The sequence below is a fragment of the Diabrotica undecimpunctata genome, chromosome 7 (genome assembly GCF_040954645.1).
Source record: "Diabrotica undecimpunctata isolate CICGRU chromosome 7, icDiaUnde3, whole genome shotgun sequence".
NCBI classification, from domain to species: Eukaryota; Metazoa; Arthropoda; class Insecta; order Coleoptera; family Chrysomelidae; genus Diabrotica; species Diabrotica undecimpunctata.
Window position 1 is genome coordinate 99307657 of NC_092809.1, and position 26241 is coordinate 99333897.

Below are 26241 nucleotides of genomic sequence, written 5' to 3' on the forward strand. Positions count from 1 at the left end.
GGCGACTTCTTTGTAAGCAGGTCAAGATCCACAACGGATTGTCGAGCTACTTATGATGATGATGCTGATGAATGAGAACAAAATAATATAACTAAAAGAAGAGTTAAACGAACACCATTACAAGCTGATCAAGAATGTCAAAGCAAAGAAGAAGATAAATTTCTAACTAAGGATCATGCTAAAATGAAAACTATTATTTTTGATCTCCAGCAACGCCTGCTAACACCAGACCTCCAAAGCGGTGAGTCCTTGTATAAGAGGCAATTGTGGACGTTTAATCAAAGATTAATGGTAATCCAATTTATAACAGTCTTCGTCCAGAGGACTCTGAATACAGAGTACATGTTCATACAGCCAGATCTTGCATTTCGATGCATATTCTAATTTTTTCGAATAGTCTAATAGGCTATGTATCTCTCTGACAAGATAGATGTAGTTCTGTATATTATTAATGGTGATGAGATCTACATTTATATCGGTTATAATTTGATTGTGAGGATTTCTGTTTTATTTTTAGAAGCATTCATTTTCATGCTTATCTTGTGGCTTTCTCTTGACAGTATATTCATTAGGGCTGTTATATAAGTCTGGCAAATATTAAATGAAACTATAAATCACGAATCACGCGTCGTAAGTGGTCAAAAGTAGCCGACATGACATGTCTATCATGCTATTTCGGAAATTTTGAATTCGATCATTGGCGGCGCCGAAGAAAATATGTTTCCTTGCTGGTCACTTTACATTGTAACAATAGAATATTATATTTCTGCTTATAATAATAAAAATAATACATTAGATCTAGTTTATAAAATAAGTTTTCATTCACATTAATAATGTGTAGACTGAGCGGATGTGCGCAAGTCGAATATATACCTAAAGATGTAAAATACTCAAATTAGTATATTCTTTTTATTTAAGACCGATATTCAATTATTTAGTCTTTCAATATAAAAAGTGCTAGAAACCGCAGATGCTTGTTTGGTTTGTATGTACATAATGTCGTTAAAAAAAACCAAAACGTGTTTATTTGGAAGAAGTTATACATCAAGTCATGCATGACATGAATCATATTGTTACAAATACAATACTCCCCGCACTTAATACTATATATTGCGTTTACGGTAGTAAACAGAACGAAACGCAATTATCAAGATTCGAAGTTTATGTCTCAAAAAAAATTGAATTCTCTTGAGTGTCAAATAACCGAGAAGTCTATTTAATAACGGAATTAATCAATGTCCTGCCCAACAAAATGAAAAAATTGGGTGCTTGAGAAATAACGAATTTTAAATATTTTTGATGATCTGATTTCAAAAGTGACAAAAGTAAGACACCAATCCAATATTAAAAACGTTTGCATCAGAAGAGGAGCAAATGTGGGTTTTGATCACTACTGGATCTAAAGTTGGGTAAGGGCCAGAGTTTTAAACGTTTAAAAAAGGAAATAGGTTCTAAACATGAACGATATAATGTAGAAGGACTTAAAAATACAAACAAAAATAGAGAATATAAAGAAAATACAAACAGCAAATCAGAAAACAGACCAAAACATGAAAACATAAACGAAGAGTGTAAAGGGTGCAGAAACATCATGAAAAAAGCAGCAGAAGAATTACTAGTCATGAAAGGCGAGCAAAGAAGAACAACAACGAATGACTGTTTTGACGAAGAATATCAGATTATATTAGAGAGAAAAAACAGAGCATATGTATTGACTCAACAGGGTTACAGAACCCAACAAGCAGAGGAGGAATATAAATAACTACGCAAGGAAAAAAAGAAAATCCACCACAGAAAGAAGAGAGAAACTATGAACAAAGATAACTATTCAATAACTACAAGATCTAAGTAAGCCAATAGAGACGAGAAAATTTTACCAGAAACTAAAAAAAAAGCAAAAAGGAATTCAAACAAAAGAAGTAAAGAGATAAGGAGAGTAATATATTGACAGAACAGCAAGAAAAACCGAGAATATGGAATTCCTGAATGAGACCGAAAATGTTTTAGATTATATTGAGATATTAGATGTTCGTTTGCAATACTCCATTTAACATTTTTTATAAAATATCGCTTTTAATTATGACTTCTTAATATGCCATACGCCAAATAAAAAATAAATTCTCCGCTACTGATACGTTTCTTGGTAAAACTCATAAGGACAGCTAAATTATATGATAACTTACAACTTACGATATCACGCGTTCTATGACTCATTTCATTATTTCTTTGTTGGAGTATAGTATAATTTCGAAATTGTAGACACTGAATTCCAGGAAATGTACATTCTAGTTATTCTTGGTCTTCCAGTGACGTACAAAATTTTTTTGTAAGAGTAAGAAGTAGTGCTATTTGTATTGAAGAAATGTTTTTGTTTACAAATTATATGTACTACTTTTCTCTCCCTAGTGCTAGGAAATTTCTAAACAAATATGTGGGATATAAAGTAACTGAATAATTTTGACACCTGAATATATGGACTAGCAAAGAGGCACAATATGCATACAGTATGCTCAAATTAGATACAATAATTAAATTTATCAGAATGAAATTTACGTGAAAATATGTAAGAGTTGAAATTATTGTATCAATTAGGTACAAATTTTGTGATAAAACCTGGAATAGCGATATACCAGATCCATAAGATCTGGTATTTTTCAGTTTTTTAATTAGCATTTCATAAAATTCGTCCTGAGTAACCCGTTATAAAACCATTTTTGATGTTAAGTTATCGTTAACAACATTGTCAAGTACACATGTAGGATCTTACAAAGTGAAATTTGAAAAAATATGATCGATATATGAAATTGAGGTATTTGCCACTCTAGTTGGCTAAAAGATATTATCAGTAAACTGATACAGTAAAAATATGTCTACAAGTTTGTTGTAGTTAGAATTCGTTTTATATGAGTCATTTTATAATATGTATTAGGTTTATATGTTAGATAAATTAAATATATGTAAGGTTTAACTATACTTCTCCAACACCGCCTCTAAGGATTCAAAGAAACTATTAACACTACTAGGAGATCTATAGCATATACAGTCTGACTTTTTATTTAAATATGTTTTTGCTGAAAAACCATGTATTTCAAAACGCTATCAGCAAAACATTTGTCAAGGCTTTATCACATTACGAGAGAAAGTGTTTTTATCCAGATTTTACTCAAACTTTACATTTAAACATAAAACAATAGATCTTTAGTTTGCTTTCAAACACAATTTCACTTTTTTAATTGTTTGGGAACGCCTATTATATGTTATCAACAACTGGTATATTGATAACGACTTTGTTCTTGCTATTACTGAAATACATCGATACTATAGTTAACCGGAAACGGTTTTTATAGAGTTCTGACAAATGTGGATGGCGAAAATAGTCTGAAGATCATCGCAATAAGTAAAATTATTCTACTTCTTCTTGATCTGTTCCGAACTATAAAATTTGCACATTTTGGAGACATTATATTATATGTCATAGTTGGTTAAAGTTAAAAAATAATAAATATTTAATAAAATAAATAAGTATGATGTAGAAAAAGTACTTACTTGATTTGAGAAAACGGTGACAGTAAACTTCCCTGGATTGAATGTTTCGAGGACTTTACTGATTATTTCCTTATAGGAACTGGAAGGAACGTTTGTCTCAAAACTAACATAAGAAAAATCAGGTTCCGGAGTAATATGGATGGTCATGTAGCAACCCTAATGGATAAAAAAAATAATATTATTTCTAAATGCCAAACATTCGTATTCTACCATTGCACGCGTTTTAAATATCTATAAGATTTCATTTTGATGCAAATTCGTATAACTATTAGCAGAAAACTAAAATCACTTTGAAGCTGTTATTTTTATTTAATTTTTAATAGTCAGTTTCATAAGGCATTGTTAATTCCATATTTAAAATACGGCTGATAAAATTTTTTTAAAATATTGGCTTTAATAAGTTGAATGACTGCCAGAAATTCTTTTGAGGCTTTTCTTCAGCTTCAGAAACAGCCTTGAGCCACAGAATATTGATAAAGAATTCTTTATTAAACAATATACTGTGCTTGAGGTATGTATGTCATTAACTGTAGATTTGTTATTTAAACCTGGCACACGCATGCACCTTGGCGCGCGCACATTCACACACACACACACACACGCACACACACACACACACACACACACACACACACACATCCAATCGAGGAGTGCTAGGCTGAAGAAATCCCGCCGATCACGGAAGATCAACTGATGGAGGCGTATAATAGAGTAGGAAATAATAAAGCTCCAGGCTTAGATGGAATCCCAAAAATCGCTAGCAGTCATCAAAGAATCAGTAGCAATGTTCCTGGATGTTTACGATACATGTCTCAAGAAGGGTACTTTCCCGCACATATGGAAGTAACAGAGATTAGTGCTTCTTCCAAAAGGGAAGAAACCACTAGACGAACCATCATCTTATCGTCCGCTATGTATGCTGGATACAGCTGACAAGATATTAGAACGAATAGTCCATCAAAGAATCGAAGCAGCAGTTAAACCGCTGCTCAACAGCAATCATTGTGGTCTTCGAAAAAGGCAACCACCACTAGATACGATTAACCTTGTCATTAACACAGCTAAAGTGGCTATCGCAGGGACCAGATGGAAGAGGGGTACGAAGAAATACTGTCTGGCGGCCACATTGGACTGGACCTTCAACTCCGTCAACTTAAATTGCATTATACGAGCTTTAACCGAAATGAGAGTAACGGCATATCTAAGGAGGATAGTGACTAGCTACTTCAATTATCGACTTTTGAAGTATAACACAAAGTTAGGTCCGAAGGAATATAAAATTACTGGGGGAGTACCACAGGGCTCTGTGCTAGGCCCTCTCTTGTGGAATATTATGTTTGATGGGATGCTAAAGCTAGAATTACCAAGAGATGCTAGTCTCATGACATATGCCGATGTGGTGGCTGTGGTGATCGTCGTAAAGCACCTTGAGGAAATAAATCTCACGTTCGGCATCATCTTCGAGAGAATCTGTCAGTGGATGAACACAGTTAATTTAAAACTCGCGAAGCACAAAATTGAGCAGTGCTTATTACTAGTCGGAAACAGGTGGAAACCCTAACACTGGGCATTGGAGAACATGAAATCGCATCACAACCATTCCTTCGGTACTTGGGAGTGCTGACTGATGCCAGACTCAGCGTCAAGCAGCAAATGGAGCATGTCAGTGCTACAGCGTCAGAATGCCGAAAGCAGGAGGATGTTATTGTCGTCAGTATTAACATACAGAATATCAATTTGAGCTGATACCCTCGGAACCCAGGAATCACGGAGTAAGGCCGCATTAGTATATCTTCTGAGCGCTTTAAGAGTTGCCAGCGAATTACACACAGTATCTGAGAATGCAATATACGTCATAGCCGGGATATTACCCATTGGAGTGTTAGCTGAAGAAAGGAGGACTCTTTAGAGGCAAAGGGAGTCAACTACAACTGCATTGTGTCTAGATGAACTTATGAAAAGAACGGCAAAACAGCATGCATCGATGGCAATTACAGTGGGATTCCGCAACAAGGGACAGATGGACGCATTGTCTTATATTACAGGTGAATATTTGGTTTAACCGCAAACATGGCGAGGTCAACTACTATCTGCGCAGATACTTTCAGGACATGGCTGCTTTTGAGCATATCTTTATCGCTTTAAACATGACGATTCTCCATAGTGTCCATCCTGTCTCGGGGACAATGAAAATGCGGAGTACGTGTTCTTAATGTGATCCCGTTTCAAATTGCTGTGCAATACTCTGCACACTTAAACCATCTTCAATCAGCAATTAACCAAGCTTCCGCACTACAACTGATTCATACAGGGGGAAAATGTACCAGAGAGCTTGCATGAGAGCAGTTCCTCCCAACTCGTAGGAACAAAATGAACACGGAGACAAAAAGAGATAACCCACAAGAGGACTCAAAAATGAGTAACTCTTCTGAGTCTACGAATAAAAATATAACCGGAACGACCCTAGAGTCGACGTCACGTGTACTCTGTCTCTGCCCCAAATAAGTCTTAGGGTACCTTCATAACGGAGGCCATCGCATCGTATCCTCGTCTAGAGCATAGCAGTGACAGTGAACGCTCACATTTAAAATAATGCATTTAATTTATCTATCGATCGATAATAGGTATGATCCTATGGTCGGAGCGAGGGTCGACGCTTCGTTATGAGCGCCCACTTAATGACCCCAATCAGCCTTAGTCAAACAGATTTATTTAGCCTTATACAAAAGCTCTGGCTATATCGGGGCCAAATAAAAGGTCTATAGATTTTTGGTAAAAAGCTTATAGATGATAGAGCTGCCAAAAATCCAAGGAATTGTAGTTAATGAAGAAAAAAAAAAGGTCCCGAGAGTCCTAAGACTATCTCGCGTCTATTTTGATATAATAATTATAAATCAACATTTTGAACTATGAAAAACAAATTCCTCTAATGTGCTGAGTTTAATTTTCTGCATGCCATAGAATATGTATTAAACTAGTCATAAAGGCCAAACATAACCGCAGAATAAACAGTTTTAGCTTTAAACTTAGTTCTATAAAACAATCAAGAAATTATACAGTTGATTTTAAAAAATTGTAAAATAGGCAGCTGATGCATTCAATTAAGCAGTGTTGCTTAAAGCACAAGTGAATATTATGAAAGTAAGCGCAATCAAATAAAAGCTATTTTGGCAGAGGCATCTGGTTGTAGAAACAAACACTTATTCTTATTCTCGTTCCAAACTTTTGAGGCGCAATTCTTAAGCGTTTCTCTTTCGAATATTTGTAAGATTCGTAAATTTAAACTTTATACAGAGTGAAAAAAAATGCTACATAATCTTCTGGGTGGTAGATTTTATATAGTAAGTGTTTTTAATGATAAGTTCTTTCTGACAGAACTGTACCAACATATCTCCTCGTTAACTCTATTGCCCCAGTCCAAAATGTCCTTCATCATCTACCGCCCACTTTCCTCCTTTGACCTTAAAGTCGCCGGGGGTTATTTTAATTTCTCTTGGCTTTATACTGTTGGTAACATTTCGCAATTATTCGTAAAAGTATTCGGCCTCTGTGTTTAGTTTATCTGCCGTAAAAGCATATACTAGAATTATATTTATATTCATCGGCTGCTTTCTATCTATAATATAATTATTCTCTCGGATATTGATATTACGTTTTTAATGTACTTCGTTAGGGAGCTTTTTATATGGATACCTACTCCATGTGTATAAAGGAACATCAAAGAACATGGAAAATACCAGGTTGGTATGGACCAAGGAGCAAATGCCGGAGGAATGGGCAGGTGGTCTTATACAGCCAATATATAAAAAAGGAGATAGAGGGAATGCCAAAATTACAGAATAATTACATTGCTAAATGTAATATACAAACTCCTTTCTGGCATTATCTACACTAGATTGTCAGATACTCCGAACATATAATTGGTGATTATCAAAATGGATTCAGACCAAATAGAGCCACTACAGACAACATATTCATACTTCGAACAATACAAGAGGAAGATTATGAATACCCCATAGAACTATATAATATGTATATAGACTTTAAACAAGCTTTTGATAGGTATACCAAAAAAACATATCAACCTCATAAAAATGACGTTGCAGGGTTCAAAAGCCGCAGTTAGAGTAGATGGAGAACTGTCTCCCCTGTTTGACATTAACATGGGGGTGAGACAGGGAGACGCACTTCCAACCATGCTGTTCAACCTAGTTCTTGAAGCAGTCATCAGAAAAACCAATGTAACCGGCCATATAAACACCAAAACAGTACAAATTACTGCATATGCAGACGATGTCGCCATTATTAGTAGAAGCAAGACACGACTAATGGAAACGTTCAAAGAAATCGATCCTGAAGCACAAAAAATAGGGCTTAAAATAAACGAAACAAAAACTAAGTACATGACCATCAAATGAATACCTGTGAATGAAAATAATATAGCAATAGACATATACTATTAAACGTGTGGATGCCTTCACATATCTGGGCACAGAAATCAATCAGAAGAATTCCGTAAGTAGCGAAATTAATGCACGTATTTCCAATGGAAATCGTACATACTATGCTAATAAAAGATTGATGACATCGAAATTATTAGACAAAAGAACCAAAATTACTATCTACAGAACTTTGATTAGACCCGTAGTAACGTATGGTTGTGAAACCTGGGTAATGACGAAAAAGAGGAAGCCCAACTCATGACATTCGAGCGAAAGATACTGAGAAAAGTATATGACCCGGTGCAAGAGGAAGACGGCACATGGAGAATCAGGAGAAATGTTACAGTGGAAACCGGTAGGAAGGCGGAAAAAAGGAAAGCCCAGGACGAGATGGTTGGATGACGTGGAAGACGACCTGAAAACCATGAATATAAGACAATGGAGGAGAAAGGCCAAGAGAGATCTGAATGGAAGGACATAGCCAGACGGACAAAGTCCCATCCAGGGTTATGATGCCAAAAGAAGAAGAACTCTATGTGTATACTGCGAATCTTGTCTATTTTGTCTCATGGTCTCATCGCTATTTTATTTATTAACTTCACTGTGGCAAGCCGGGGGATTCTTCGCACCCTTTGAATTTAAAGTTTGCTCGGTACTGAGAGCTATTTGTTTAAGTTTTCCTGTCATAGTGAAATTAAAGTAGACAGATCCATCAACAGAGAATTTTGTGCAAATATACAACAGACAAACTATGTTATAATTATTAGTCTGACTATTCATAATACATGCAAAAGAAATTATTAAAATAAAAATAACAAGATGCGACTAAAATATTGATATAAAACTAATATTTACGTATATTATTTATACGTAATCAATACACAATGGATCAAACTTAGTTTTAACCAAAATTACATGAACCCTGGACTACAATTACGGGAATAGTAAGCAGTTTACCTCCCTAGGTACTACTGTAACTATTTGAAAAGGTAAAAATGATTAGAACATTCGTTTAAGGCTTACGGGTTATGTTACTTACGTCTTCAAGTTCTGAACATATCTGTGCATGCATGAAAAATAATATAAATATAAACATACCAATTTTCTGCCAAAGTTTTAAAAGCAAATATTTAAACAATGTCTTTTTGTTTAGTTTAAGAAATTAGTGTTATCAGTTCTATACGTAAGCAAAATGCTGGTCTGCAATGATTCGAGAACTTATTGTAGGATTTTCAACTACTGCTGTTAATACATTGATTTCGTTTTGATTTTGTAAATTTCTTGGTACCTCAGCGGTATTTTTTGTACAGGTACAATTAGGAACTACGATCCCAGTATTTTCAAACGTTTTTAAAATTCTTTGAATTGTTGAATGACTTGGAAAATATTTCTTATATAAAATGGTCAGCAGTTCTGCGAAATAACCTATAAATATTGGGAAAATATATGAAAATTAAGAAAGAATAATAAACTGGCGTTATAATCACTTGGTATACAAATAACAGAATCAGAAGATTAAAACCTTCAAATATTATTATGTTATTATGTGAAATTATCCTTGGAAAAATGCGAAACAATGATGCAGTTTTACTATAAACCGTAATACTAAGAAATTTTTTAATTTAGAATTTACATCCCGTCACAATTCCGTAATTAACTTCATATCACTCTGCTAAGCAGCACACCTGAGAACATTTTCAAAAGTGTCATAGTAAAGAACAAAGGTCTATAAAGCTTATTTTGTAGTAGAACACTAACACCAAAATATTAAAAAAGTGTCGATTACTCGGTGAAAATATGTTCAAAATGACTGAAATTGCAAAGTTAACCATTTAACGACTTATATATAAAGGAAAAGGTCGAATCGTAGTACAACAAATCCATTCCAGGAATGCATAGAAAAAATCAACGAATACGACGTTGCCATGTGATTAATTCCTTTTGTAAATCAAACATCATAGTTTTTAATTATCAAAGATTAATTATCAAAGATTAATTATCAAAGATTAAAGTTAATCAAACTACATTTAAAGGGTTTTTACCGACATATTTAGTGGCTTCAAACATGTACAGCTGGTTCCTAAAAAACTGATACGACTCTTTGATCATTTGAGATTTGATCATTTTGAGCAGTGTATTTGATTGGTCTGACATTATATTATATTTATTATGACAGACAAATAATAAAATAAACAAACAAACAACAAACAATTGATTACATATGTTAATTCATCAATTGTAATAATTATTAAGGTATAAGGTTAATAAATTTTGATATTATTTTGAATTTCTGCATTTTATAAAGAGTATATAAATAATAGTTTTTACTTAAAATAGGGCAAAGAGTATATAAATGATAGTTTTAACAAATATTATTTTTATTATTATTAAGGAATAAAACAAACGACTTAACTCAACAATATATTAAAGCAAAAATTGTAACCAAATTAAAAGATAAGTGGGCACTATCAGAGGCAGCAAAACATTTTAACATAAGCAGAATCACAGTTTTTCTGTTAATAAAAAATGGAGGGAACAAGAAACTCTCGAAAGAAAGCGAGGGTCTGGAACAAAACTATACTAAATTTAGGTATGTAAAAATAAAATTAATATTTTGTAATACCTCCATCAGTATTGTTCTGAAGCTATTTTCTTGTGGCATTTTAAATTAATTACTATTTAACTGGGAATAAGCCACAATTAAAGGTTAAAATACGTTTATTGACGTTTCAATTTCCACTTCGGAAATCGTTCTCAAAATACAAACATTAGTAATTCAATTTACTAATGTTTGTATTTTGAGAACGATTTCCGAAGTGGAAATTGAAACGTCAATAAACGTATTTTAACCTTTAATTGTGGCTTATTCCCAGTTAAATAGTAACCTCCATCAGCATTGATAACAACTTGTAATCTGCCTAAAAGGAACTATGAAATTGTCTTCTCAGAGAGCTCTTTCCAAACCTGTTGTATACCGTGCCACAGCTCTTCAGCATTTTGAGGTATAAAATTACGCCGATACAACCGTTTTATAATAACCCCCCACACGTTCCCTTATAACAAAAAGAGAATACAAGCGACTAGAATATGAAGAAGAAAAAAGAGAGGTTTTGAAAAAACAAGTACAAGAAATCCTAGAACAACAGACACGAGAGCAGAAAATTCTATAAAAGAATAAAAGAAAGCACACAGTCATTTAGACCAAAATTGACAATATGCAAAGACAAGGACGGAGAACTACTAACAGAGAAACAAAAATATATTTAGATGGAAAGAATATTTTGAGGAAAACCTAAATGCAGACAATTTAAATGATCAAAATCCGAGTTATGAAGTAGTTCAAATAATAAAGAAACTAAAAAACAGTAAAGCGCAGGAAGAGACGGAGTTTAGGCAGAATTCTTGAAATATGGAGGACCCGAACTCTGGGGAAGAATCTATTACCTGATAAATTTGGTATAGACCAAGGAACAAATGCCGGAGGAATGGCAGTTGGTCTTATACTTTCTGGCATTATCTACACTAGATTGTCAGAATACTCCGAAAATATAATTGGTGATTATCAAAATGGATTCAGACCCCTCACACATTCTCGATTGGGTTTAAACCTGGACGGTAGCTGGGCCATGGTAATGTAATATTCAGATAAGTCTGCCCAACAAACCTGCCATAAATACGCCATACCATTCCCATTCATCTAGATGAAATCCATCCCCATACATTGGCGCTAAAATGACCAGCTGCTCGATATCTATCAACATATACAGGATTAAATCTATTATTATCTGGTCTATACACCCCAATTTTGCCATTTTTAGAAGATTAAAAAATTTTCTCATCTGTAAATATTACCCTGTCTCAAAAATCTTGATTTTGCAGCTGATGGTTTAAAGCAAATATGTCTTGATTGCTTCTGTTGTGTAAGAACTTGTTTTTTTTTTGCTGCAGTTCGGTACCTAAGACGCAATGCTTTAATTCTGCGCCAAATTGTTGTCTTTCTTCTCGGAAACTGTGTCATAATTCTTGTTTTCGCATCTTCAAAAGGATTCTCTTCTAATCTCTCCAAAAGCGTACGATCTTCATGAGCGGTAGATATTTTTGGTCTTCCAGAACCTTGCTTTCGTTCGAGAGTTTCTTGTTATCTCCATCTTTTATTATTATTAAAAACTGTTGTTCTGCTCACGTTAAAATGATTTGCTACGGCAGATAGTGGCCAACCATCTTCTAATTTTGTTACAATTCTTGCTTTTTGTTCTTTGTTAGCATGTAGAGCCTTTTTTGAGGTTGAACAGAATAAGTAATCTGACAAATTTTAAGAGTTGGTAGTGACAGTGACAGTATGTAAATAATAAGTATTTATTCTTCAAAATACACTGCTCAATTTTCTACAAAATACGCTGTTGGGAATTTGTCTTTATTGTACAGCCAGCAATCGATGAATTTGTAGTAAACTGTTTTTATTTGCGAAAAAACAACTCAAATTCCTACAATATATAAAATTAACAATATAAAAAACTAATTAATTCCCATTACTTACTGTTCTCTTGCTGTCTTCTAAATTATTTAAATTTTTTCCCTAATCGGAGTTTGTTTTCTGAAGTTTCATGATAAAAAAAATATTAATTATTCGTAACATACGCTTAAGAGTCGTATCAGTTTTTTTAGGAACCAGCTGTACATCCAGATATCACTGATGATGGAATAGTTATTCTGAAAACGTTTTGTGATGTAGCACGATAGGGTTTTTATTATTATACCTTTTATAAAGGAATTTTTAAATAAAAATTTTTGTGGTACATGGTATACAGCCAACTACAGGAATTGTTTCCTTGTGAATAATAAGATACTCATAGCACATTTGCTCTCCTTCAATTTACGTATTTCAATGTGTTATAATAATTGCTTTTAAAACATAAGAATACAAAGTCATAGTCCGTCTCACCACGACTTTTCAGTCTACGGAACAGGGCAATTTCAGTCCAATCCATCCTTGGTATGGAGTTTTTAGCGTAGCGATAACAATTTTATCCAAAAGTATTTGTAATCGAACATTAGACAGTTTGAATCAAAACTTAGTATAAATTTTGATATATTATATCAAAATCAACTTTTTTCATACAACTGACATTTTGTCATTACAATAAACTGTCATCAGCTGACTGTATTCGCTCACTCATTAAAACTAAGTCTTAATTCTCAAAGTTGAATTAATTTTCGTTAGTTCATTGAACCAGTTAAATTGACCAAAATGTAGTACAATGCCAAAACCACGACTGTGCAAATTTGGCAATTTTTGGACTCGATAAGGACATTCCTTACTTTCGCCTCGATAACGTTCAAGGCTACCAAGAATGGAATAAAAACTGAAGTATGTAGTTGAAATATATTATAACTATGTGTATACTTATTACGATTTAACATTTTTAAGTTCTTAAATATAAATGTATACATGATTATTTTCATTTAATTCACACGCGCCGAACGCTTAGAACCGTATAACTGTGAGAAGTTATACGCGAAGCGGAATAAAAAGACTAAAGGTCAATGTGCGTCCAAGTGGCTACCTTTTTATTTATCATATGTTTTTAATGAAAGTATGAAAAATAACATAACTAATTTGAATTTATGCATTAGGTGTCAAAAAAACCTTATGTTAAATTAAACAGTACAGAAATTGGTCGAAAAAAATTAGAAATTCTGCAAGCACTCGAAAAGACAGTGTTTTTTACCGATTATAATTGATTTCGTCAGAAGGTAAGTAATTTTTATAAACTGTTTTTCAAGTATTTTTAATTAAAAATTCGGAAATTTTTTTCATTTTCATTTATTTACAGGACATATTTTTAAAAATGAGATATATTTTTGAAATATAATGTTTAAAAAATATGTCGTAATAGTAGTTTCGTCAAATAAAATCGTTTTATATTTACTATACTACAAATATGCACATTTTCTTCAAACCATTTTCTGATAAAATTTGGAATCGTCGCGTCGTTGGCCATAAGAGCTTGTACTGCAAAGTCAAGGTGAGACGAACTATAATACTATGCTATTAGTAAAACTGAAAAATTAACTTACATTTTTAGTAACACCGTTCATGGAGTATCCGCAAGGATTGAAGAGGAAATCATCAATTATCATATTGGGAATTATCTTGTCAATCCCCGCTTTCTGAAAATAATAGATTAACAATTTATAAAACTATAAAATATTTTTCATTTGCTACAAGCTTTTCAAAGTAATCATAGCAATCGACAATATGGTATAAGAATAATTACTAAACGAGTATTAGAAGATTAATCATTCCTTCTCTTTTAACATTATTCTGGGCCTACGTCTGGATTTCGAGACCGTTCAAAACAGAGTTCTTAAGTCCTTTTCACACGCATCTCTTGACTAACTATCTCTTACTATTTTCCTCTCTAACACGTTTCACGGACCCAATGCTGAACAACTTTTCTAATCGGTGACTTTGATTGCTACGTTCAGTATGACCTAAACACCTTTATATACATTCTTTCATTAGATTTTCCTTAATATATATTTCACTCATCAATTTAAAATTCATTTTTTAACACACATTATTTGTTCTTATTTCATTGTAATTGATTGTTTTCTTGCACGATCCACGGATCTTGCGCGCGTTGGATCGCGCAGGGTTATGATAATATCAAAACGACTGAAACGCAATGAAACGACCCTAACGAGAGATCGCGAGACCACGCACTCAGTGGAGTAGTAAACGCAGTCTCATGCGTGTTTCTTAATAAAATAAAATAAAAAAATAAAGTAAATTAAATTAAAAACCATAGCTCCATGCGTAGACGATAATAAAGATATGTTTCTCCCCATCGGTCACTACCTGAATGCCACATCCCGGTTTCCTTTTCAAATTTAATTATTATAGGTTAATATGGCATACATGGCAAAAACTCACTCTTATTTAATCTAATAAAAGGATATGATTGCGTCACACGGAAAGGCAGTTTGTGCGGGACGATAGCTTCTGCGCCTCCTTGGAAAGAAATCTGAAAACTGAAATTTCAACTTATTGAGTCTTAAACAATCATATTTTGTTCTTGAAACGATCTGGTTGATTTATTGCTAATTAATTTTACAAATTGATGATTCAAATATCCTTACTTGGAAATTTTACTACTTACTACTATTTCAGTAATTAATTTTTTCGTAAAATTTGCCAAAATTATTGGTTACTGTAATTTTTAGGTAAGATTTATTAAGCAAAATAATTTAAAGCTTGATGTTACTTTATATATATTGTGGGGTATTAACAAACAAATGTACTATTACAAATTAATAGTACTTAATTAACAGAACTATTCCTTCGATAACTCTGGCGAGAATAATGGACTTTTCCTCATTGGTGCAAATAATTATTAAAATTTAAATGGTTGCAATAAACAATCAAAAACAATTTATAGGTTTAGGTAAAACTAGGTAAAAACTTACCGCTGGGTCTAATTACCAGGGTTTGCACTACATAACAACGAACGAAATCAATTTAATATGCGTGCATGGGTTCCCGTGCCGGGTTGCGTCTGTTCTTTTCAACGACTGGTGCTCTTCTCCCTTAAAGGGAAACATTCCACGAGCCCGATGGCGGTACTTATAGGGATCGTAGGAATACAGGGAGGGCAAATGTTTTGATTAGTTCACACAACCATATTTGAATTTAAACATTCTCCCCCCTTTAAAGGCCATAAGGTCTTTAAAAAACAAAACGAATTCTAAATACTATCATTACTTAAACAACTAAAACGATAATTAATACAAACAATTCCTATACAAATCTTAAACAAATATTCAAAACTTAAACTACAATAAAAAAATTAAAATTAAAATGGTGGTTTCGTCGCGGTTTTATTGACAAAAGCCGAACAAAACAAAATTAATAAAAACGTTGTAAAGCGGCCAAAAAGCTTCCGCGGTCAAATCACTAGCTAATTCAAGATTTAAAGCCTTTGTAGCGCAACATACAAATAGACACAAATAGGGCTTTTGAGTTCTAACTCCTCTGTAACGAGACATGGTTATCGAGAACGGTCCACCATAATCTAACCCACAAATCGAAAAGGGTTTAATGGCACCGAGACGAAATTTAGGCAAATTACCCATAGGGGGTTGTAAGTTTTTAGGAGATTGTTTCCAACATCTAATACATTTGGACAATACCGAATTAACGGCTTGTTTAGAAGACATTATCCAAAACCTTTGACTAACCAAAAACTGAGTACTCTTAAATCCAGCATGTAAATACTTCTCATGATAATGACGAACTAGAAGAGTAGTAAGACGAGATTTTTTTGGTAACAAAAACGGGTGTTTTGCTTCATACGATAACGAAGACTGAGATAGACGACCACCTACTCTTAAACACTGAGTACTATCATCTAAAAATACTCCCAACTTACGAAATGGTTTTGGAAAAGAATTTGATTGAAGATGTTCTTCAAAATACTTTTCTTGTGTAAATCTGACAAGAATAATCAATGAGTCTTCGAATTCTACGAAAGTCAAGGGTCCTGACCGTTTCGACCTTTTATAACGAGAGTTGTGCGCGAATCGCAACATAAAAGCCAAAATTCTTTGGATCGAGGTAAAAGACGATTTATTTTTTAACAAACAAGACAAAAAATGTTCCTCACGAGTGGAAACAAACACTAAAGCTTTCTTTATCTCTTCCAAAGAGGATTTTTCCTGCAATGAGGGAGGAACCTCTGGAAAAATTAATGGAATATTATACAAAAACGAAGGACCTGTTAACCAGTCTAATTTTGATAGAAAAGCGGCCGGTAGCATGCCTCGCGAAGGCGCATCGGCTGCATTATTTCGAGATTCGATATAATGCCAAGAATAATTTTGACTATGGGACTGGATATACGAAATGCTACTTGCGACGAAAGTTTTGAATCTCGAGTGGGAGCTTTTAATCCAGTGCAATACGATTTGAGAATCTAGCCAAGCATATACATTTTGAAATATTATATGCTTCCACGACTCTAACACAAACGACATAAGTTTTACCAAATGAACAGCAGCTAACAATTCTAATCGAGGTATAGTAATCTGTTTTATAGGAGCTACTTTCGATTTTTCACACAGTAAATTAACTTGAACTAGGTTACGAATATCAATACTACGAATATAAACGACACAAGCATATCCCTTTTCACTAGCATCGGCAAATCCATGAAGCTCTAAGATGGGACATGAGGAAATATTCAAAAAACGAGGAATTTTGAACTGTGAAATAAGAGATAGTTCGCTCTTATATTGTTCCCATACACGAATTATTTCCGAAGGAGGACGATCATCCCATTTAAGACCGGTTGCCCAAAGTTGTTGGATTAAATGTTTAATGAAAAAGGTAATAGGTGTTAAGTAACCACAAGGATCATAAATTCGAGCTAAGTCGGACAAAAACGATCTTTTGGTACAAGGGACGTCTTGCAATTTGACTGAAAATTGAAAGACGTCGGACTGTGCAATCCACTTCAAACCAAGGATTTTTAATGAAGGACCATTTGCTTCTGGATCAAAATTAATGGAGTGAGGATTAATATGGGATTCAGGAAACTGCGACAACAATTTGGGTTCATTCGAACACCATTTCCGTAACTCAAAGCCTCCTAACTTTAACAAAGCGACTAATTCGTCAACTAAAGTTTGTGCTTCTTCGAGAGTCGAAGCACCAAAAACAAAATCATCAATATACGAAGCATGACGAATAAGCGAGACGGCTTTAGGAAAACGAGAGCCTTCGTCTAATGCTAATTGTTGGAGAGTTCTTAAAGCGAGATACGGCGAAGATACTATTCCAAAAGTAACGGTTAATAAACGATATTCCTGAATTTCCTCAGCGCTAGAAAATCTCCATAACACGCGTTGATAATCCGTGTGTTCAGGAGCGACTAAAATATTACGATACATCTGACGAATGTCCGCACACAGCGCAAAACGATTAAGTCTAAAATTCAACAACAACGAGACTATGTTCTGTTGCAGCTTAGGACCGACCAGTAAATAGTCGTTTAAAGATTTACCGCGACTGGGACTTTTCTGAGACGCATTATATACAACTCGAATTTTACTTGAAACACTATCTGGTTTCACAACGCAATGATGTGGAATATAATACTTTCCCCTTTTCTTTTCGGCATTAGAGACTAACTGCATATGACCTAAATCAAGATACTCCTGCATATGAAAAGAATATTCTTTTTTCAAACTTGGTTGACGAGATAAGCGTCGTTCTAATGATAGCAATCTATTTAAAGCAATATCATAGCTATCTTGCAAACAAGGCGGCGATTCACGAAAAGGCAAAGATACAACATATTTACCCGAGACGTCCCGATTATGCGTTTCCAGATAAATGTTCTCACACAGAACGTCTTCTGGTTCTGAAACTGGCTTTTCCGGTACGTTTTCCAGTTCCCAAAATTTCGTTAACGAAGAATTTAGTGGGTCTTCAATATTTGAAAGACAAACAAGCGAAGTCGACGAAAGGTTAGGTGTGCTAGTAGGTCCTAACAAAATATAACCAAAAACGGTATTTAGGGCATCTGGTTGTCCCGCTTTACCTTCAATTTTACCTTCTAACAACACCTTCGAAAATATGCTATAACCAATTAACAAATCTATAGATTGACTACAGTTAAATTCGGGATCGGCTAACTTCAAATTTTTAATATAATTCCACGTCGATATGTCAATTTTGGTGCTCGGCAAATCCGAGCAAACCCGATCTGTAATAATAGCCTCCAAGTGAAACACCGGTGACTCCTGATGACGAGGTTGGATAGAAAAACTTATTTGACCTTGACTCAGTTTCGTTTGCATCGAATTGAGTCCGTTAACTTCAAATGAACAAAGAGTTTTAGGCCAGCCTAATCTACTGGCAGCTTTGTGACTAATGAACGAACTCATTGAACCTGAATCTAGAAGACATCTCAAGGGCTGTTTACATCCCTTACTATCAATCGCGTGAACTAAAACAGTACCGAGCAAGATTTCCTTTTTTGTTTCGTTTTTCTTCCCTACAAAACTAGCAGCACAATGTGATATTTCAGGCGAATTTTGTTCGACTCCCGATGCCCCTGAATTATTAGTATTTTCTGTGGACGACTGACTATTGCAACGATTTCTATCAAAGTGCAACAAACTATTATGAAGGTGACTATTACATTTACTACATTTAAAGGCCTTTGGACACGACTTGACAGAATGATTAGCCTGATTAAGACACCTAAAACACGAGGAAGATTCTTTACAAAATTGGTATCTTTCTTTTGGAGATTTTTTCAAAAACAACGAGCAATGGTTAAGAAAATGACTTTGTTTACATAAAGCACAACATATTGATGACGAATTTGTAACAAAGGATGAACTATTCTTATGCCTTGACACATTAGAATGTTTATAATTACACTTTGGCTCCGTATAAGTTGGGGCCTGCGCTGTTTTCTTAGATTCACTTACGCTACTATTCAAATTATCGTAAGCAATGTACTGAGTTTCAATAAACTCTACCAATTTTTGAAATGACGGGATTTTATTCGATTTATTTTCTAACTCAAATAATTTTACTGAATCCGCGTCTAATTTCGACAAAAGTAAATTAAACATAATAAAATCCCAATGTTCTGTCGGAAGACCTAATGTTTTCAATGCGGCTAAATTTTCTAAAAACGTATCTACTAATTTAGCCAGATTTTTCGAATTAACTACCGATATTTTCTGTACGCCCAAGATCGCATCCCAATGCGCGGTCGCACAACGACGAACATTTGTGTAGCGTTTAACAATTAGATCGTAAGCAATTTGATAATTATCGCTATTTATTGACAAATTACGAATCAAACTAAGTGGAGTCCCTTCTAAACATCCTTTCAAATACTTAAACTTTTCTACGTCTGCTAGGCCTGCGTTATTATGTACAACCGAATTATATAAGTCTAAAAACGAACTAAACTCCTTAAAATCACCCTTAAATTTAGGCAGCTCTATTTTAGGCAAGCGAATATTAGATTGTGGAACTACTACTGATCTAAACGGTTCTGGAGTTTCAAATTGTGGCTCAGATAATTCCGCACTAAATAGTTTTATTTTATAAAATTGTTCCAAAAATAATTCCCGAACATTTTCTTCAACCCTCGTATCCGCGTCTGGTACAGAAAGAATATTACTAATAATATTAGTGTGATGTTTTAAGAACTCTTCGCGAATCGAATCTAAATCCTCCAGTCTAATTTTAAATAAAGGGCGAATAGAAACGTCTGAAAGGGCCTTAAAACCTAAATCGAAAATTAACTGAATATCATTTAAAGCAGTTTTTCTTAAAAATTTGAGCTTCCTATTCTTTTCTTCAAGTTTTTCCATTTTAAATTTTTAACAAGTTCCAATAATATTATATAAACGAAAGTGTACAAAAATGTGGTCTAAAACCCCGAAATTACCGATTTGTAATTCGATACTTTATTAAAATGACGATAATTCCCTTCTAAAAAGTGCCATATGGTCGACTTTACAAAAAGGTCATAAATTATTCTCGAGCCACGACAAGAGACGCAAACTTAAGATAAGAACCCTCAAAACGATAAAAAATACGACGAGACGAAACCAACCATTCAAATTTAAATATAACAAAAAATATTTTTTCAATAAATGAGTTCAAATCCGGCTAGATAGGCCAATGTGGGGTATTAACAAACAAATGTACTATTACAAATTAATAGTACTTAATTAACAGAACTATTCCTTCGATAACTCTGGCGAGAATAATGGACTTTTCCTCATTGGTGCAAATAATTATTAAAATTTAAATGGTTGCAATAAACAATCAAAAACAATTTATAGGTTTAGGTAAAACTAGGTAAAAACTTACCGCTGGGTCTAATTACCAGGGTTTGCACTACATAACAACGAACGAAATCAATTTAATATGCGTGCATGGGTTCCCGTGCCGGGTTGCGTCTGTTCTTTTCAACGACTGGTGCTCTTCTCCCTTAAAGGGAAACATTCCACGAGCCCGATGGCGGTACTTATAGGGATCGTAGGAATACAGGGAGGACAAATGTTTTGATTAGTTCACACAACCATATTTGAATTTAAACATATATATATACACTTGCGTGCATAGAAATCGGCCCACTGTAAACTTTTGACTTTAACTATATTTTTTTCAAGAAATATTCATCAGATCACAAAAACAAATATACTGTTTGAAAGACAATTTAATATGCTTTAATGTGAGTATAAATTTATCAAGAAGGCTTATCGTTTACATGCGTAGTAACCGGTAAACAAATGAAACGTGTTTATGTGGTGATTGTCACGAAAATAACAAATTTGTCTAATTGTAAAAGTATTGCCTTTGCAAGTGAAATTTGCATATTATTCGTTTTTCATAATCTCAGCAGTGTTCAAGTGTGTTAGTTTAATGCATACTACACCACAAAAAGCCGCCCAAGTTATTGCTCTAATCGAAAATGGACTTAGTCAGCGAGCTGTTGCTAGACAATTGGATATGACACGCGCAGCGGTTCGAAGAGTGTGCCAACGTTATGAGGAGACTGGATCCTTTCATAGGCGACCTGGAACAGGCAGACGACGATTTACAACCGCTTGTGATGACCGCTTTATTGTGTCAACAACATTAAGAAATCGTCACCTTAATGCCGTTCAGGTGCAACGACAGCTCCGTGAGGTGCGAAGAGTGGCTGTTAGTCAGTGGACAGTGAGACGAAGACTGCGGGAAAATAACCTGACCCCTAAAACACCTGCGATTGGTCCAAAACTTACTCCAGCTCATCGGCAAGCACGCCTGCGTTTTGCACAGGATCATCGGAATTGGACGTTGGAACAATGGGGATCTGTTCTGTTCTCAGATGAGACCAAAATATGTGTCTATGGTAGCGACCGAAGAAGGAAAGTGTACCGGAGACCAGGAGAGAGATTTGCAGAATGCTGCTTTGAAGAGCGGAGTGCTTATGGGGGTGGTTCCTGCATGATCTGGGGTGCAATTTCTATAGGAGCACGAACCGATCTTGAGTTCATTCGTAGGGACGACCGTGTTCACGGAAGAAGAGGTTTAACGGCTGCCAGATATATCGAGGAGATTTTAGCAATTCATGTGGTACCTTACGTCGACTACATTGGAGACGAATTTATCTTTATGCATGACAATGCAAGGGCACACACCGCAAGAATCGTGCAAGATTACATTGCAGAAGTCGGTTTTCAGGTTATAGACTGGCCAGCAAACAGTCCTGACCTAAATCCGATCGAACATTTATGGGATGAGCTAAAACGAAGAATTCGAGCTAGACTTCATACCCCAGACTCGATCCCAGAGCTTATTCTTGCAGCAGAAGAAGAGTGGCTTAACATCCCACAAGCAACAATAGCGAACTTGATTAGTCGTATGAGAGATGTTATTAGGGCAAGAGGAGGTCATACCCATTATTAAAAAATTAAGTGTTAAGTTTTAAATTGTCAATAACCCTATTTATGTTAATAATAAAAAAGCTTAATTTGCTTAATGAATTCATTTCACTATGTTAAACATAGGAAGCCGAAATAAGTTTTCATAAATTTATACTCACATTAAAGCATATTAAATTGTCTTTCAAACAGTATATTTGTTTTTGTGATTTGTGTATTGTATCTGTGTATTGTGATGAATATTTCTTGAAAAAAATATAGTTAAAGTCAAAAGTTTACAGTGGGCCGATTTCTATGCACGCAAGTTTATATATATATATATATATATATATATATATATATATATATATATATATATATATATATATATATATCTACATATATGATCTACATTTCACACATGCTACATACAAAGTTCAACGAACTTACTCATGCGAGTGAGTTTACCCACGTGAATGGGTTTACTCCCATAATTGGGTTTACTCCCGAATTGAGAAATTATTGAGCAAGGATATGAAGAGTGAAGAGAAGAAATTAGAGGGAGGCACGATAAAACAGAAGGGTGTCAGTAAAAATTAGAGGGAGACACGATAAAATAAAAGAAGGTCAGAAAAAACTGAGTGACTGTAGATGGTAATTGATTGGATCCCCCGTCGCAAGGCAACGGGCGAAATCACTAGTAATATATAAATATAGTCGTGCATCAACCACTAGTCTACGAAAGGATTCTAAAGGAAAAATTCATAAAATTCCTAGACGCGCATCTTCTCATCCTTAACTTCCAATTTTTATTTAGAGCTGAACAATCTGCACAAAATGCATTGATTGCAAGTGAAGCAGCAACCTTCATATCACAAGCCCTCAATGAAACAAATAGATACGCCATAGGTATCTTCCGCGATGTCCAAAAAGCCTTCAATCGGGTTTGGCCTGATCGAAATTGGACTTACTGGACTTCCATACCTTACTGGACTGCGTATCCTCTAAATTCTCCCTCATAGCGCTTGTTTTTTACATCACCACCACCTAAGCCCCGCTCTATAACTAATCGCAACTAACGTTGTTCGCCTCCCCCAAAAGCTCCCACAAAAAAAGTGAGCAGCCCCTCCTTTAAGAAGCATAAGCTTAAACAAGGTTCTAACGTTTAGATTCGATTCGATCAATCAGAATAAATATAGTCACTTATATACGTAGTTAATTGGTTTGATAAAAGGTCGGTGAACCAGAAATAGTAAATTACCTCAAAGTTTCCACAGAAATCGAAAAATACTTCCAGATTGATTATTATTAATTGATTAACAAGTTACAGTTTGATAGAATAAGACAAAACAAAATAATTCCATTACAAGAAATAAACACAACTTTGTTGTTTGTGAACCGAAAGAGGAACGGAAAAGTTGTAGTTTCCTAGAACTGTCTGCTGAATCGGAAGGGAACGAAAAATTAATCCGCAGTGGAATGTTCAGTAGCTCTAAGTTGCGGAGCTGGTCTTTTTTAAACAACGATCTCCAGATCTCCACTGAATTGTGTCAATCGAAATTGATATTAAAAAGAGGAAAGTATGTGTGCTATTCTTATTAGAAGATGAATAGAGTATTTATTTAACTACATAAATACAAATATTGTTTGTAGCAAGTAAAAAAAAGGAATATAAAACGTAACTTAAATATATCATAAACAAGAACACATATTAAACAGAAAAAGATTTATGGCAAAGTTACGGTAAGCAGTTCAGTGGATGTTCTGCAATGAGTCATATATTCTTCTGAGCAGTAGAAACAATGTTTTAGAATATATTTTTTTATAACTTTTTCGAAACTATTACAGTTTAGCTGTTTAATACTTGTTGGTAAAATATTGTAGTAGTTATAATTAAGGCAATTTTGTACAGCGATTTGTTCGTAGGTATAGACAGTTTTGTGTATTGTGAACGTAGACATCAGACTGCTTTATTAAATGGACCCGTTTTCTGTGAATTTCAGTTAGAACTTGAAATATAAACAGAGTAGGTAGCGGCATAATTTTGTATTTGATAAAGAAAGGTCGGCAGTGTTCTAGATAACTAACCACTGCTAAAATCCTGACAGCTTTCTTTTGCATTCTAAAAATTTGAAGTGCATTTGTTAAATTGTCTCATATGATTACACCATAATTTAGGTGTGAGTGAATAAAGAAAAATATGTCATTTCTAATGTTTCAAAGTTGACAACCCTTGCTTAATTGTTTAATACTTTTTGGTAAAATATTGTAATAGTTATAATTAAGGCAATTTTTATCTGAGAGATGTAATCTACAGCGATTTGTTCGTAGATAGTGACAGTTTCGCGTATTATGAACGTGAACATCAGACTGCTTTATTAAATGGGTACGAAAGGCACGGGGACGAAGAAGATGAGATATTGGTTAATGATGCTAATAAAAAAAGAATAAAAGAATTAAGACGAGGTGATGCAAAATAAAGGTAAACTAAAACTAAGGTTACAAAGTTTATACATGGTTGGTCACTCAAAAGAGTCCACCCTGATAGTTGGCAACATTCATCGGATTTTATGGAAATGCTAAATTTTATTCTAAAGGGGTCATCTTTTAACGATATAGATATCTGTCAATTGTTAACCCTCTCCCTTCCAGTACCCCAACCCTTAAATTTTAAATAGAGAATATAACATGTATGGCACATTGTTAGACAGGTATTTCGCTAGAGAATTCAGACATTCATATTTTTTTCGATAGTAACTCTATTCTTGTGAAAAACTATCAGTAACGCCTATATTTTACTGGTGTCAAAATTTTCGGTCATGTAAAAAACTTCATTAAAACGAAATTTGTAACATTAATAGGAAACTTTATTAAACGTAAAGTAAATAAAATGAACTAAATTTTAGATTATTAAATTCATAATTCCAAACAGTTTACTCATCAGCTATAGCTATTTACTTAAATGTCAATGAACAAAATGACTTTTATCAAAATAAACTAATTTGACAAGGTACGGTAAGCATGTTTCATGTTAATTTGCAGTGTATTTTAAATAAAGTCGATATAATCAATGCCTTTCTTGCGGATCAAAATTTATATGACGTCATATGTTTTTCGAAGCACTGGCTAAATGAAGAAAATTTAAAATTAATTAGCATATCCAGCTTTTCATTAGCTAATTTCTTTTGTAGGGTAAAAAAGAAACAAGGCGGAATTGCAATTTATGTAAAAGAAAATCTTATGTATTCTTCTCTTAATCTAAATAAATATAATGTAGAACAAAATTCAGAGTTTTGTGCAATTTACGTACCTTCAATAAAAACCAATATTTTAAGTGTATAAAGATTGGGTAAGTGTGACTTTGACTTGTTTTTGATGAATTTTGAGAATGTCATAACGTCCTTGCTTACTAACGCAGACAAACTGATCATACTTGGTGATTTTAATATAAATTTTAAAATCGAATCTGACCCTTCTTTTGATATTCAAAATCTATTAACATCTTTTTGGTCTAAAAGTAACGATTATACTAGAATCACATCCCAGTCCAGTAGTTGCATCGACAACATTATGACAAATTTTTCTGAAAATATCTACAGAGCGAGCGTATTTGAACCTTATTTTTCTGACCATCGAGCTCAATTTTTATTTATTGGCTCTGAGCATAAAGTTATTGACACTAATCAAACATTTTAACGGTTTATTCCTTCTTTTGCTTTACAGAAGCTTAAACGTGTGCTAGCTAGTACAAATATGGACTTTTTCTACGATATTAATAATGAGCCTGATTTGTTGACAGTCTTTCTTG

General features: G+C 34.1%; 1 protein-coding gene across 2 annotated transcripts in view; it reads right to left on the reverse strand.

Moving 5' to 3' along the window:
* Window positions 1-26241, reverse strand: part of SamDC (S-adenosylmethionine decarboxylase) — a 102085-nt gene that overhangs the window by 20701 nt on the left and 55143 nt on the right. Inside the window, exons 5-7 of one of the 2 annotated variants that reach the window (XM_072537859.1) lie at window positions 14067-14159; window positions 9028-9048; window positions 3547-3702 (exon numbers count right to left, since the gene is read on the reverse strand). In XM_072537859.1, the coding sequence (XP_072393960.1) occupies window positions 3547-3702; window positions 9028-9048; window positions 14067-14159 (270 nt within the window). The remainder of the gene's footprint in view (window positions 1-3546; window positions 3703-9027; window positions 9049-14066; window positions 14160-26241) is intronic. The other variant, XM_072537860.1, reaches the window with a different exon arrangement.